This window comes from Pundamilia nyererei, unplaced genomic scaffold, assembly GCF_000239375.1.
Source record: "Pundamilia nyererei isolate P.nyererei 1_Seehausen unplaced genomic scaffold, PunNye1.0 scaffold00034, whole genome shotgun sequence".
NCBI lineage: Eukaryota > Metazoa > Chordata > Actinopteri > Cichliformes > Cichlidae > Pundamilia > Pundamilia nyererei.
This window is the reverse complement of record NW_005187435.1, coordinates 965,289-981,359: the sequence shown is the minus strand read 5'-3', so window position 1 is coordinate 981,359 and position 16,071 is coordinate 965,289. Positions and strand designations below refer to the sequence as shown.

The following is a 16,071-nucleotide window of genomic DNA, read 5'->3' as shown; positions in this document are numbered from 1 at the left end:
GAGCCCATCGAGTATGGTTCTGGTGGAGCATTAATGCTGGTGGGAGTCATTGGTGTATGACATTTTATGTTGTGTGTAATGCACCCTAGATTAGATGTAATTATGTGTTAGTGGTCCCTGTTAGTAGAATCATGGGACAAGAAAACTGACTGATTTTCTTTAACAGTGATTTAAACCAGTTAACAAGTGAAACGAGAGTATTTTGTCCATGTTTACTTTTAAAAGTCCATAATTTAATGTAATTTGAATATTATACAAATAATATACGAATGCTACTCCCGTGCCACTCGCTGGAAATGAGCTTCCATCCTCAAATGAAAGAAGAAATTGATGAAAAAAGCTGACGACTACCTCCACTATTAGCTCATCATATTTTCTCACATATCTCCTTTATGATCCCATACTGGCTATCATGAAAATGCATCAGCAAGAATTAATAAAACACAGTCTTTCATAGAAAACAACACCTCTGTGCTACTGGTTTTTTTATTCATTACATGTCATAATTCCATTAGTTTTTGATCATGCAGTGTTATCAAAGACCAGTGTTTCTTAATGATGGTAAAAGATTTGAACTTGTTTCTTGTCCATCAGTTGTGGCTCAATAGTGTTCCTTGTAAATGGGCTTTAAGACGAGACATCTTGTATAAAGAAAATACTAACACAGAAGACAAGTTACACACGATCATTTGACAAAGACAAGTTGGCAGTAGTCTGCAACCACCCTCCTATTCAAACACAATTGCAAGTACAAGGCAGTGATCTCTAAGATCGTATCTACCTGATCTAATGTTCACACACTGACAAACACAACTTTTTTAAGGTAACTTTGCAAACCAAAGGTGACCCCTGAGTGGAAGAATTTCAAATGATCAGATTAAAATCTTTTTCACCACATCTGGCCAAAGCAAGACGTCATTGGAGATGGGCTCTTTCCTGCTTGGTGCACTAAAATGTTTGAGTGGTGTCAGGCAGTTGAAGGTGAGAGCAGTTTTAAAAAGAACGTCTCTATTTCCCTTTTGGAGGGCAGTCATGTACAGTCAAATCTGTCTAACACAGATGGCCTATAAAACCATAATACTGTCTCAGATAATCTGAATGCCGTAGACGTTCACCTGACTCCTCATTCAGGACATGATCTGAATACTCTCACTTAATAGAGAGGTCGTGGGAAACACCAAGTGAGGCAGAGTAGGACTCCTCGCTCCACACTAATAAGAAGTGTCCAGAAAAACCCTGGAGTTGCTTCTTAATATATGAGGAACTAAAAGGTATCTCCATTAAGAGAGTTAGAAAGACGGGGGTGGGGGGGGGTTAACTGTTTTAACCATGTAACATCAACATCAGCTCCCACCAGAGATAAAAGTGGGCCAAAATGATCGGGAACTAGGTGTTAAAGCACCTGCAATTAATGAGTAATTAAATCTGATAGGCAGTTTAATACATAATATTAATCGGGTTAATTTTTTATGAGCTGCAGCTTGGTGATGCTTCCAGCTGATGCAAAACAGATACTCAATCAACAAATCAGAAAGTAATGTTACCCCATGGTGCTGCCTGCAATCTCAACACATCCTCGTTTTTCTTCCCATGTCTGTCACGTGCGCTCGCATGCAGATGGCATTAAAGTTGCAACAGTTCCCCATGCAGCCTTTAAAAATGCTCATCAAATATCACCAAACACATAAACTGTTTCTGTGCAGTTTGACTCAGAATCAGTCTGCTAGCTAAAGGCACAGTTGCTGTATTTTCCAGATAAGAGAAGAAATGTTAATGTGTGAGAAGGCTATTCTCACAGATGGAAAAAGATCAAGTTTATGCTTTAAGTTTAATCACAATATCCCCAATTCTCTGTCAATGGATTTGTCCCATTATTCCATATTATGAAATGTCATTTACAACAAACTGGATTCCTTTGATTTTGATTTTTGTTCCTGGACAGTAAATAGACTGCAATGGCCACGGTTATTGTCAGGTTAGGTTACAGTTAACTGAAGAGATATTACAACAGACATACGTGACACTAAACCAGTGCTAAATCAGAATCAGTGGGGGATTCCAATATGGTGGTCGAAATGCAAAAATGATTTATTTATCAGATTTTATTAATCATTCTATGCAGTTTTTTTTTTTTAAACGAGAGCAAATTTTATGCAGCGCTTGTTTCCAAATGGTTGTTGTTTGTTAACAGTTATCAATTTCAATGAATTTTAAGTAGGTAATGCTCACTGGTGTTATTTGCTGTTGAATTTCACCTTTACACTGGCTTTTTACCAGGTAGAGGTTTAAAACACAAAAAGCAGTAAACTTCAAAGCACCACCAGCACAGGTCTGCTGAACACAGCCAATAATCAAAGACTGTGCCAAAGAAAACAAATTAACTGGAGCTCAAAGTACAAATTGCTTTGTGGCCTATTTCTAATTTAGTCATTTAACCACTGCACTGCTGTGCCAAAACTTGGGATTCCACCACCATTTTAACCCTTGTGTGGTGTTCGTATTTTTGTTACTCAGCCAGTGTTCATGGGTCTGGTGGACCCGCTAGAGTTTTGGCTTTCCAAATTAACACTATCAAACAATTTTATGTTAAATTACTCAACAGATGTTTACTTCATCCCAATTACAAGACATATGAACAGCAAACATGGTTAATTTTTTCCCTTTACCTTTGTTAGATCACATTTATGAATTAATGTGCTTCTCGTTTTTCTTTTATATAAAATGTTATAAATAAATCAGTTATAATCAAGTGGAGTGAGTGGAAAGACACAACACATTTACACGTGAAAAAATAATTAATTGTTTAATTTTTCTTTTGAAAAAAACTGAACACGGGTCTCACAGACCCGAACACCATACAAGGGTTAACTTCTGATTACCACATCAAGGTTCTTAAAATGAGATCCAAAGCAAAAAAAAAAAAAGTTCAAAGTGGTATCCAAGGAGAAAACATCTGTTTCTGTGATGACATCTAGAAAATAAATTGTACTTTGTGACAGCCACAATGTAGGATGATGCAACAAAGCCCCGTTTTGTCATTCAAACCACTGTCTGCAAAGTATCTGTTGCTGTGTCAGAGCTACGAAGCAGGAGAGGAAGAGGCAAAAAGCACATAGCAGATCGGCACATGTATGATCAATCAATCAAATTATTTTATTTTAAAGCAAGCACCTGCCAATGTCACCAGAAATATAACCACTTTTACCTTGCTGCCTAAAACTGTGTTTGCAACCTAAACATCAAACAGCAAGATGCCTCAGCATTTACCGACATGACGTAAATGATTGAACTTTCCCCCATGTTAATTTTTTTGGGGGGGAAAGTATTTTATTTTTTCACATTAGAAATTGACATCAATTTCTTATGTGAAAAAAGGGGAATAGGGCAAGACTGGACCTATCAAGTGCACACTTCCCTCCACAGCTGCCATGAACTACATTAGGCCAGTGACATCTCCAGCAGGGTTAATAACAAGTCTTGCCATCCAAGAACAAGCTCACTTCACATTTGCTCTACTAACGGAACTTGTGATCTGGATTAAGCTACACTTTAATGCGGGTAAGTACAAAATGTCTAACAGTACCATTAGTGCAAAGCTGAATCAACGAGGACTACTTACAGTCATAGTGTTTCTGAGATTTTATGTATTGTCTGATTTAACCCTATATGTAAATCACTGTATCAACTGATGTGTACTGAACTCACTAAGTTGCACATCTACAACTATAGCTGTCATTTTGCTGTCACAGTGAAATAACATGATAATGTCACTGCTGCTGCAATACTTGAAAAAGAACCCATTAAAACCTTCATGAGTTCAGTGTTTTTTCTTCTTTATGTCCATGTAATTTGTAATTTTGTTTGTCATCCCATTGGCAGTAAGAGGTGCAACATGCAGTGGGAGAGAAAGAGGAACCTTTCAAGAGAAAGAACAGGACACATTTTATCTGGAGTAACATGCAAGCCTGTCAGCCGGGTGATATGGTTCTGTAAATCAGCATTACAGCTCAATGATCTGGGTCATACTCATGCGTAAATGCTGGGAGCAGAGGGAATTGTTAAATCATTTCATGGCATCCTCCATACACTGTGGTACTTTATTTCCTATCCGTGAGCCCATGATTTCTAATTAATGCCTGAAACATTAAGTAAACAGCAGAGCCTTTAAATCGCACACACGCATACACACTAAATCAGACCATAATTTAATACAATCAATGAGCTGAATCCCAATTTTGTGTAAATAACCACATTTTTATGAACTTAACTATTTGTATGTTTGAAAAAGCGAAAATGTATGATTTAATTATATGGCTCAATGAGATTTGGGGATTTGCTAGATTCAGCGTTTGCTAAACACTAAAAGGGGGGAAAAAATAGGAGCTAAAACACAAATGATTCATATTAATCTGTCAATAAGACAAATATGCACACTATACTCTGGTCGGAGCTCACCTTTAGGAAGTCCAGAAAAGCTGGTTTGGACATGCACGCCTTTTTAATGAGCGCCATGGCATTAGTGAAGTTGTTCACATAGTCACTGTATACATCCAGCACCATGGACTTGGAAAACTGTAGAAACAGAAAGCACAAACAGAAAGCATCGTTTTCTGAATCGGAGGCAACAGCTAGACAAGCAGAGGCTCTACCGTGTTTTGGTTTTTATAGCAGAATCCACTGTCCTGTAATTTCCTCTAATATCTCAAATGACTAACCATCCATTTTGCAGGACGACCTGCAACCTTTAATTTTAATGTAAAGAGAAGCCAGGAAATGGATGTTTAAGTATAGTGTTTTAAAATGGTTTGTTTACCATTGCAGTTACTGAAAAACACCCTTCACGAGCCATTTGAGAAGTTGGGCAAAGAGGAATGAGCCGGCAGAGCGAGCGAGTGTGTGTGGGGGAAGGGGGTGTGTCCGTTTTGTGTCATTTATTCTCTATCCTCAATTAAACCCACACCAGGCAGCTGATAGTGGCAGTATGAGGTGTAGTGGGGAATTGGCAAATTGCATGAAGGATTTAACCCTCTTTGCTCACACTGCCCCTCAGGATACTGCCTTTCAGATATTACAACAAGCCCTGCAGGTACAGGTACATTACCACATGAAAAAGACCTGCTCAGTGAGGAGTACGCAGTCCCAGTACTCTTGTTTCCAATGTGTCCTCATTTGGTGGTAGGCATTATGATATCAATGGAATAGCACTATAATGGCCAGCAGTGCAGGGAGTCAAATCAGCCCCTCTGATAGGCAAATAATGAGCCAACCTTATGGGTGAGCACATGGCTGAGACTCACATAGGAAAGCTCTTCCTGAACACTACTATTCTAGCGCCAGAAGTTGTAAACACACATCCCAGAGAGCAGTGGATGCATCGAGGATATTCATCACAACTGTAATTGATTTCATGTTTGGAGTAAACTATGCCTGTTTGCTCAATCTAAAACCTGTAGCTCATTATAACTCTGGTAGCAAAGCCGTTGTTATAATGTTAGCCAGAAATGGTAAAAACAATATGAGTGCCTCTAGACACAATGCAAGACTTCGATTGCATTTTAGAAACAAACAAAGAATGCACGTAAACACACAAACGTGTATAAGACAGCAAATTATCCTCCGGTTTCATTTCTATTTGCCCCACGCACACACCGTAAACATGCACATGCACGCACACTAACCGATGCAACAAATAAGTCTCCGATTTTCTCAGTACTGTCCCACTCAGCCACACGTGATGCCAGTGCAATCTGAAACATGGAGTGGCACTGGGTGATCTCCCTGATTCGGTAAAATATAGGCCGGATTTTCCGTGGGCTCAGGATGCGCGGATCAGCTTCCATCAGTGGTCGGTGGTACTCCTGGGGAGATTGTGACAGAAAATTGTGTTTTCATTTTTCTGTATATCAATATACAGTATGTGGGTGGGAGGTTAGGTTCTTAAGAGAGACCAGCAATCCACTCTCTTAAGCACTTCTCTTGTCAGAAGCATAAACAGACATAAACTGCAGGGTAACTGACGCATTTCTTGTGAATCAGGGAGAGAAAGAAAATTCAGTTATTCTGCCTGGAAGCCCAGTAATTCAAGGATTGTAAAATAGCATTTGCCACTAACAAACATGTTCAGAACTCAATGTGACCTGTAATCACAAAAGCCAGAATAATAATGACAAAAAAGAGCTCCCAGCAGTTATAGATTAAAAAAAACAACATGGCGAAAAGAGGCTTAATTCTTCAGTCAGCACTGATGGGTATATTGAACTATACAGCGTACAGAAATGCCTTGATGCTCTGTGGGTGATAATTAACTTCCTTGAACCTGTTATTGCTGAAGTATAGATATAATGTGTAAGCTGTAAGTTAAAGATAAAAATGTTATTTAACAGAAAATAAAATCAAATGCAGTAACCATGTTGATCATTTTTTCCTCGTACACCATAGATGGTATATAAAAGATGCCCGTATTCACAGTGATCTCTGCTAGGTATAGTTGTTTGAACTGATGATCTTGGAATCTGTGGCTGTTGTGTAAATCTATAATTCTCCTTCTAAGGTCTTTGCTGTGTTCCTTAAATTGAGAAGTTAACAGACCTTGGCCTTGTCAAGTAAAAGACATGTAACCTTCAGCACTATTAATCGAAGGATTTAAGCGAGTACACGTATATATTTGAAGCCAGACTTTTGACCCTGTATAGATTACAGAAAATCCAAAATAAATTCAAACTTGTGCAACCAAGTCATTAAAGATGTATGCTATATAAAAATTCCACTCTGAAAAAAAGAACAGTTCAAAGAAATCATTAAAAGCCCGAAATTGCCATGACGTTATTGCCTATGACGAGCGTATGTAAACTTCTGACCACAGCTGTATGTCTGCTAGAGTTGAGGCACTGTCAGACTGAAGATGGAAACAGAGTGTATTGAGTTGACAGATCTATCTGAAGGAAGAACCCATTAAATTTGGGAAAGAGTCCATTAAATTTTTAAAGTGTGTCCATTATGCTTTTCTGTATTTCCTGTCATATATACACTTGTTACATGCTGGGTGCAACTCTTATTACAGCTGACAAAGTTTAAAATAATGAGCTAGTGTATATGCAAGTAATTGTTATGAACCAAAAACTCGTGCCAAGCTCTAAATGGCTGGATACCAACATTTTTCTTCTACTCTTGGATGTGTATGATGTCAAAGAGGGTCTGAGAGAGGAAATATGGAGCTGGAAATGAGCATTATAACTCAATGCTAATACTGGAGATAGGGCATTGGCATTGGCATTGGAAAAGGATTTGCTCTCCAAGAGCCCTTCTAGTTGTTTTGCAAGTCTTGTCTGTGCATATCCACCAAACTGATAATTAACATAAAAAAAATTTGCTAGGCAGCTCAGTATAACTGCAAAGTAGTTTTTCTATGTTATAATACAGAATGTAGTTCTAATAATGGATTTACAATTCTGTATCTAATTGTGGCAGGTATAGATTCTTATTTTCATATGTTTGAAGATACTATTTTTGTATTTATCAGGACTCTCTGACTAAGAAAAGAGAAATTTCAAATGAGCTAATCCAACCTATGTATAATAAGCAATCATGTCACTCAAGAACAAAGGTAGCCCATTCTATCTTTACAATGAAGGATTTTGCTGTGAAGCCACTGATCACTGTTTATTCAATTTCAGTAGGTGCGCCTCTTATTTTTCACCGATTAGGAGATAACAACTCTTTTTCCCTCCAAAAAGGAAGATTAAGGACGAGAAGCTCCACCCCCTTCTATGCAACCACAACTCTGCCTCTCTCCCGCGGCAGCGGTACAACATCACAAAAATGAGGATGGGTATTTTATCAGGATTATTTACACTGAGACACCTCGATAATTTGATTGATACCGCCGCTTCTCTTTTCAGTGTAATTCATAACAGTTAAATTTTGATGATATTGCATGTGGCAGAAGAGGACAACTGGACTAAACAGCTTACCTGCAAGATTCTCCTGAGAGATTCCAGGTAGCTGCGCTCACTCTGAATGATGGAGCCAAGGATATGGCGCCTGACAACCTGCGCACACAACAGACCAGTCAGGAGATCTAGCGCAAAGAAGATATGATTGGGCAGAAGTATGTGTATGCTTTCAGTTAAGCATGGCACAGTTTGATGGATTGAACTATGATAATATGTTTGTCACAGGAGGAAAACACTGAAAGACAGGAAGGTTTGTTTGAACAAGGTTTGCAGCAGACTGCATGAATCACTGGATTTGTTTGACATGAAAGCAACTATTGTACCAGATACAAAACGCAACGCTTTTCGAAAGAGGATGAAAAGTATAGAGTGTGAGGTAAATACTGCGGAAACAATAAATACAATTAACAGCCTCAACTGGAAACACAATAACCATAAAGATGTGACGTTTAGAACATGCACAAGCTTGTGACAAAAAGCCCTCTGATGTACCTGGTGGCTGGTCAGCCCCTCTGGCATCGGGCTCAGCTGTGGGGGAGGATGCTTCACTTCTGACACAGCCACATCCAGATATCCTGCATCATCCTCCTCTTCTGTAGATGTTGAGAAATGGGGGGGAGAAAAGAGAATAACACAAAATGGTTAAGGAGTGCGTATGTGACAGAGATTGAGGCAGGGAGAGCGAGAATAACAAAAATGCAGCCCTCACATCTCACTGCAGTTGGAGAAAAACGGCGACACACTAAGTTTATTACCTCTAAAATATGAAGAGACTTCTGTACTCTCTGAAAAGGGAGCGCAATGGAGAAAGAAGTGAGAGAGTGAAAGCGGGCGAGGCAGAGAGGCCTTTAGAAAAACGAAAAAAAAAATAATCAAACAATACTGTATTTCTGTAGGAGTAAAGGAGGCACAAAGGAGTGTGACAGCAAAGACACAACCCAAAACATTCTCATCTGTGCATTGGCACAAAGACATTCGACAGTCTCAAAAATCCCTACTTCACCACTAACCATAAAGACATAAATACCAGAAGCTTCCAAAATTCCAATTAAAGACTTTGGAACGATGACAGAAGACTGGTGGAAAAGAAATACAATGCTGTGTTGATTTCCTTCAATCAATACCTAAAAATAGCAACACTGGCCTCTTTACTTCTTTGTGATGGCTTTAAGATTTGTTGGAGGTCTGGGTTTAGTGCCTGTGGTTTATGGGGCTGCTCAGTTCTCCATTAATGGATGCTAATCCATTAAGCGAAGGTCCTTATAACGCAACATATATGAGAGCGCACGAGGTGCTTCATTCTTCTGCTTTCTCCAGCATCAAAAAAAGAAAAGAAAAAAAAAAAAAGAATAGCTCGACCACACTGTCTGTCGGAAAACTGAGGAAGTGTGTCTGTTTTATTTATTATAGTTATAATCAGTGAGATCTGTTTTTCACAGTGCTTTCATTTCTCCCTGAAGGGATTTGTATAAAGAAAAAGTAAGACTTTCTACTCTCTCTCCCTGAAACACTTCTTTGGCTTGGCTAGCTTTATATACAAGCAACTGCCTATAATTCAAAGTGTCAACTGTAAAGAGTTACAAAACCCAAACTTCATAACTTCCTAAACATAGTATAACTTCTATCCCCAAAAGCCAGTTGACCAAGATTTACAAAGTTTTAGACTTTCCTGCATTACCCAATTGATCTTTTCTCTGCAGGAAGGAAACTTTTCGCATGACGGCTATTTTGGTCCTTTCAAGCCCATCCTTCGTTCCGCTTCTTGCTGCCTTCATGAGCTGCTGAACCTAGTTAGAAAGAGCAGACAGAGACAACAAAGGAGTGTTAGCGCATGAGGAAAGTGCCATGCTGTGGCAACTTGGTAACCTACTGTGCACCTCTGGAGAGAGATGGAGAGAAGTGGCGCTCAGTAGACTCATCATGAATCTCACCATCTGCAACTCCCCGTGGGTCGCTGAACAGGCTCTAATCAGTGAGTCTATGAGCGTATCATGGGAAGATTATGGTAAGAGAGTTCCACATGAGAGCAACAGAGCTGCGTAGCTCATGGCGGGAGAATTGAGCTGACCACAAACTCCACCTTTAGTATCAGAATAGCCCTGCAACAAGACTCCACAGACCCAGAATATACCCAGAGTGCTAGTATTTTTAAACAATGCTACTTCAGGAAAGTAGGTCATTAATTGGGGGCAAGTTGCGCTAGTGTTTATGGAAGCAAATAGGCTGAATATTAGTTAATAATTAATGAGTTGCACAAATATATCTTAATATTAAACCAGGCAGGAAAAGAGAGAGTCAGAGAGAGAGACCAATAGACTGACCAGGAATCTTAAATTAAAGTCAGAGTCCACAGGAAAGTTGGGAAGGATGGTATAGCAAGCCAGTTAAGCCTTTACATCAGCTGAGCATACAAGACAGCATATTTCAGCTCAGGGTCAATCCTATTGGCAAACATCTAGCAGAGTGATTTTTAGCTCTCTAAAGACACGGTGAGATATTGCTGTGTTCACTTGCTGCTGGAGATATACCTTGATGTCATAGTTGTGTTTTCCAGACAGCCTCATGGCCAGTTCTCGTTTGGTCCTGGCACACCGTTCCCTCAGCCGACGCACTTCAGGAGTTAGCTACAGGTTTCGGACAAGGAAGGGCAGGGCATAGGTGCGGGTTGTGTTTAGCCACAAAAGGCAAAAGGGGGATGAAAGAGCAGGAAAAAGGAAATAGAAAAGGGAAATGGAGGCAAAGAGATCAAGGCAAAACAAGCAACGAAACACTGGGAATTAATCACAAGCGCAGAGTGAAAGCTGGAAGCACTGCATTGGTCAGAGGGGTTATGCTGTATCAGACTGATGGCCTTTGATTTAGAGAAGGATGGCAGGGGTTTCAGGCAGTTTAGTGAACTTATTAAATAAGAAAACTCTATTGCAGGTCTCCCAGGTTTCTTCGGTAAGATGAGAATTTTAGGTATACTTGGTATAAAATTAATTGGACGAAGCTAATTAAAAAAGTATATTTTTGATCAAGGCTGTACTTGCCAAAAAGGGTTACTGGGCTCTAATGGGCCATTAATTGTCAAACCAGTGACGCTGAATCGTTCCTTTTGTTCAGTGGCCTGGGACAAGTTTGCAAAGAGACCTGTGGAGGGATTTTCACAGCACACCCTCGTGTAATTACCTGAACTCATTTTTCTCTCCCTTCACAAGCAGCATTTTGCTACCTATGGTCTCCCTCGCTTCTCAAAGCATTAATTTAACTTGAGCTTCTCTTGGATTACCATGGAGTTATATCAACACCTTCAATATGTAAAAATATGTAAAGGTAGGTGTACATCTATACATTGATAAAGATTCAACTGAGCAAAATACTTTTTTTTATTAGAGTGATTGAAATTTTTTCTTATGCCTGCAACGGTGTATGCGTGTTAAAGGCTGGTGAAGCATGAAAAGAAATGCAGCACATTGTGAATGTGAACACAGTGCCATCATGTGGAAGGACACTCTGAAGCCGAACACTGATTAACAGCATCCTTGGCAGAAAAGAGGCAAAGAGATCTGAGGCTTTTCAAAAAGAAATGCCTTGTGTTTACTTTCATCCCACAATGAAAGTATAAAGCTAGACAGCCTGGTATACATTTTTTATGTTATTTATAGTTTCCTTACAGTTCTATACATTAATAAAGACAACTGCACAGCAGAAGCACCAGATGAAATAGTCACATGGATTTTTTTTTTTTCTATCTGCTGGAAACCAACCAAAACAACCTGGTCAGTCATGATGCCATTTACAATCTAGAGAAATGACAACTTGTGTAGAGAAGGAAACGGATGCATTCACACAGGCTCTACCTTGCTCTTTGTCGGTAGTTTGGCCTCGTTATCAGAATGCTCATCGTAGCTTTCAAACTCACTGGAGCTCCATCCGTTGCCTGCCTCTAACGCACCAGTGTCTCTCTGAACGTCTTCATAGATCATATCTGCTAAACACAAGAGCTATTACACATCAGAAGCTGCATAATGAGATCTATGAGAAAGCAAGCAAAAAAAGTGAATAGGTGTCTACAGCTCCTAACCTTCATCAGGAGAGAGGGGTTCTTCGCTTGGAACATCATCATAGATCACCTCCGAAGCCTCTGCCGTCGGGGGTTCGGCTTCAGTCACGCATAGAGTTGGCAGAGTAAAACAGGAGAGTTGAAATAAACACTGTTGTTCTGACTTGCACCTGCTTTTGTTACATCATTCTTTTATATCTCTCAAAAAAAACAGCAAACACAATCTAACAGAGCTTTACACCGACTGAATGTTTATGCTCGATCTTTTAGACTCTGGGTGTCACTTAGCTTTAGAATATTTCCAAATTTATGGCATTAACAGCATTTAAACATCATCATTCACAGGGAGATCTGCCAAATATCATGTGTATCTTGTGTACTGTTGCCACAACGGCTTTGCCTACATGACATAAGATGATTGTATCAGGCTTGTTTGAGCTATTGACCCATTCTCTCTCCACGCTTGGCAGGATTTGTCATTAACTGCTTTGAGAGTGTTTCAGCCTAATTTAGCTCAGTGAGCTTTATTGATTTGGTCTTAAACTGTGATTTGTCTGCAACACTTTCCCCTAAACCCTGAACAGCAACAATCACTGTTTTCAATTAATCTGACTGAAGATGTGAATTCTATCATGGATTATTGAGTCTAAAATTTAAAATAACCTTGCAATACAAGCCAGAAGATAAACTATTCTTTTCTTTCTCTCTTTTGTCCCCCAACAAAAAAGGATTAGCTCCACAAATGTTCGTTATACCTCGCTTGGTTTCCGATGCCTGTGCATTCAAAGAGGATTCACAGCAGAGAAGAAAACAACTGGAGTTGGGCTATCAGCCTGACTCCCAGCATATCGGCAAAGTGACTGGGCCTCTTGGGAACATGGCTTTTTACTTTAAATGTGGTATACCAGAAGTTCTTCACTGTGTTTTCTTACTTTATAGTTAACTTTTCTCCACAGCAAGAAAATGACGTTTGAATAAACTCATTCTTAGTTCTTACTGCATCTAAAGGCACACTCTAATCCATATAATATCTATGATCACAAAAATATATTGTTGCTTTAAGAAAGAGAAAAAACATAATTATTCACAATGACTCTACACAACTTTGGTTCCAGCGCAGGTTAATCCACATGCAAAATACAAAGTCCGACAATTGAAGACTTTATCTGAAAATGTGGCAAGCGTGAAATAGTAATAAATTTCTCATTAGCATCAGCACAACTGTAGTCATTTTTCTTGCTTTAAGTCAGCTTGCATCTACCATTTTCTGTATTTTAATTTTAGATATCAGGAAGAAAGGTTTAATATACTTCCATTATTTGATCAATTTAACCGCATTGTACGCATTCAGACTAAAGCAGAGGCCCCTGTGTGAAAATGCATCAGAGGGGTGGGACATAAAAAACGTCATGCAGTACTGCAGGGCTCCTTTACATCTCTCGTTTCTGAGCCACCTTCAAACAGCAGCACTGCTGACTGAGTCGAAATCCGAAAGCAATTTTCCCTCATGGAAATGGTACTCTATTGATCCTCGTCCTAAATTAATTGGATTCATGTCATGTCTGGGTAGAAATCAAATCATGGCACAGAATATGTGTGTGTGTGTGAGTGTGTGTGTCAGTCTGTGTTGTATCAGTATATGTTTGAAAGGGGTACATATGTGTTTATACACATGAAGGCATCTTTATGTGTGTCTGGCCTTTCAATGTAGAAATCAATGAGCCATGAGATGACCACAGATTTGTAATATGGTGTTCTTGCCACCTTTGATCAAGGTCAAGAGATGGAATGCGTGATACTAACAAAATACTGTTTACAATTCATATTGCCAGTTTCATTATGGTGTGGTCCGCAGTACTGTTTACCCAATTCTGGAGGCTGTATTGGTTTTTCTATCAGATCTATCCGCAATGTGAACACTGTAATACATAGGTGGAATGAGTTGGAGTCCCAAGGCAAGCTTAGGTTTAATCTTTTTTGGTCTGAAATTGAACCCTTGATCTACAATATAAGGTGCACGGTTCACTGTCAATATAATTTAGCTTTGTACCTTCAGGGATGCCCCTCGAGCCTTGCTTGACGGTTTCTTTGCTGTGGTCTCCTGAATCGACCGGGGACACCACAGCTGATGGTGCCACAGGAAGCCCCCGGAGCTCCTCTCCTACACAAGGAACTGAAGCACTGGGCTCATCTGCTTCTGCTGCTGAGGCACTGGAAGGTACCCAAACATTAGCACAGTTAAACTAACACCGAGTTCTGTGTGCCTCATAATAAGTTAATTTCAATGGGAGGAAGGGGAGGCAGAGTGGTTGGAGGTGGGTGGGTGAGTGGGGGGTGGTCGAAAATAGTTCTTTGCTGTTCAAGCATGCAAATGCACACTCCCTAAAGTGTGACAGAACACATCTTGCTACTGTCAAATTCATGTGACGTTTCTGAAGTAACTTCTTTCGGAAACAGGAACAGAATTCTTTTCCCAATTTGGCTAGCTGTGCAGCTTTACCTCTAACAAAGAGGATGTTTTGTTTTCCCTTTTGTCTTTGTGCTTATTTGATATTTAAGAGAAGTTTCTCCAAGACAAAAACTGATTTCAAAGAAATTGGGTTGGAAGTGATGACAGTTTTTTTGCTGCATTGGGGAATTCTGGCACCGTCCAACGACCAAAGAAAAGTCTCTAACATAATTTCAGCTTGTTTTCTCATTTGTGTTTCGTTTAATCAAGCGTTTTCAAACATCAAAAGTAAAAGTCAACATAATTTTTAGCAAGCCACCAGAAACAGGAAAATTTCACAGATTTCTATCATATAAATGAACACTAAACCGTACGTGGACATTGTGTCACTGTGTGTTTCGATATGCAGTTGTGAAATCAGATCAGAAACCAAGATTAAATTAAGAGGACTGCTTAGCCTCTATAACCTGTCTCATTGCTTTCTTTTTTGTGTATTTTTGAGTTGTTGGGGTTGTTTTAATGGTATTTAGAGGCTCTTTGGTCATGAACATCTTCCTACCAATGCTGAAAATATAATAAAAGCTACATATTGTAGAATTATTGTTTAAATCTTGTGACAGCAATGTTATGCCATTAAAAAAAAAAAAAAACAGTGATACCCTCAGTTGTAACTGGGCTATACTTTGCTGATTCAATTATTCACAAGAACTTTTGCAAAGCCCAAAGTGTGCTACTTGAGTCACTTAACTTGTCCCTGAGCACTGTCATATCATCGTCTGTCATGCCTGAGGCTGACTATAATTACTACTGGCTTTATGAATGAAAACATGCCCTGAACCAGCTATTAAAATCAGACTCTAGCACCACAGGGGGGAATCGTGTTGATACAGCTATCACAATGCTTGTGTTGATGCTGCCAGTGAGGCATTTTTCTCCCCCACATGACTGATAATATGACAGGATCCAGCATGTAGGAGAATCTCATCTACACTAATTAAATTGTCTCTCAGCTAAACACCTCAGCAACACTTGCAATGCCAGTACCAGCAGCAGCAGCTACTCAAGGTGATGGGCAACTGGTAGACAAATGAGACGTGCCAGAAGAATGTTGTCCATGGGAACTGCTGGGGAGGTAGCCTCGCAAGCTTGAAATACACTGTTGGCATTCAACAATCTTGCAAACTGTTATCTTTCACTGCGGGAGCATGCAGAGCGCATACAATGATCAAAGCTAGCAGGAAGGCGTTTGTACCATCTGCGATTTTTGGACTATGGAAAGGTAAGATTAACTGAGTTTTTGTAATGGAAGCATTGCTTGATGGAATTTTAAATGCACTCCTCTTTGACATTGGTTATGTCTCTACATATACACACAAAAGGTATTGTAAATATTTTCAAATGAGATATATATTTATATATAGATATATATATATATATAGAGATATATATATATAGATATACAGTGGGGCAAAAAAGTATTTAGTCAGCCACCGATTGTGCAAGTTCCCCCACCTAAAATGATGACTGAGGTCAGTAATTTGCACCAGAGGTACACTTCAACTGTGAGAGACAGAATGTGAAAAAAAAATCCATGAATTCACATGGTAGGATTTGTAAAGAATTTA

The 16,071-nt window shown here is 39.4% G+C and overlaps 1 protein-coding gene across 3 annotated transcripts in view; it reads right to left on the bottom strand.

Annotated features, from left to right (window-relative positions):
* The window catches only part of arhgef10la (Rho guanine nucleotide exchange factor (GEF) 10-like a), a 113,193-nt gene that overhangs the window by 72,969 nt on the left and 24,153 nt on the right, over window positions 1-16,071 (bottom strand). The window contains exons 4-12 of one of the 3 annotated variants that reach the window (XM_005729674.1): window positions 14,048-14,208; window positions 12,019-12,096; window positions 11,795-11,925; window positions 10,481-10,576; window positions 9,631-9,739; window positions 8,445-8,545; window positions 7,971-8,048; window positions 5,679-5,858; window positions 4,456-4,572 (exon numbers count right to left, since the gene is read on the bottom strand). In XM_005729674.1, the coding sequence (XP_005729731.1) occupies window positions 4,456-4,572; window positions 5,679-5,858; window positions 7,971-8,048; window positions 8,445-8,545; window positions 9,631-9,739; window positions 10,481-10,576; window positions 11,795-11,925; window positions 12,019-12,096; window positions 14,048-14,208 (1,051 nt within the window). The remainder of the gene's footprint in view (window positions 1-4,455; window positions 4,573-5,678; window positions 5,859-7,970; window positions 8,049-8,444; window positions 8,546-9,630; window positions 9,740-10,480; window positions 10,577-11,794; window positions 11,926-12,018; window positions 12,097-14,047; window positions 14,209-16,071) is intronic. The other 2 variants (XM_013910015.1, XM_005729675.1) reach the window with 2 other exon arrangements.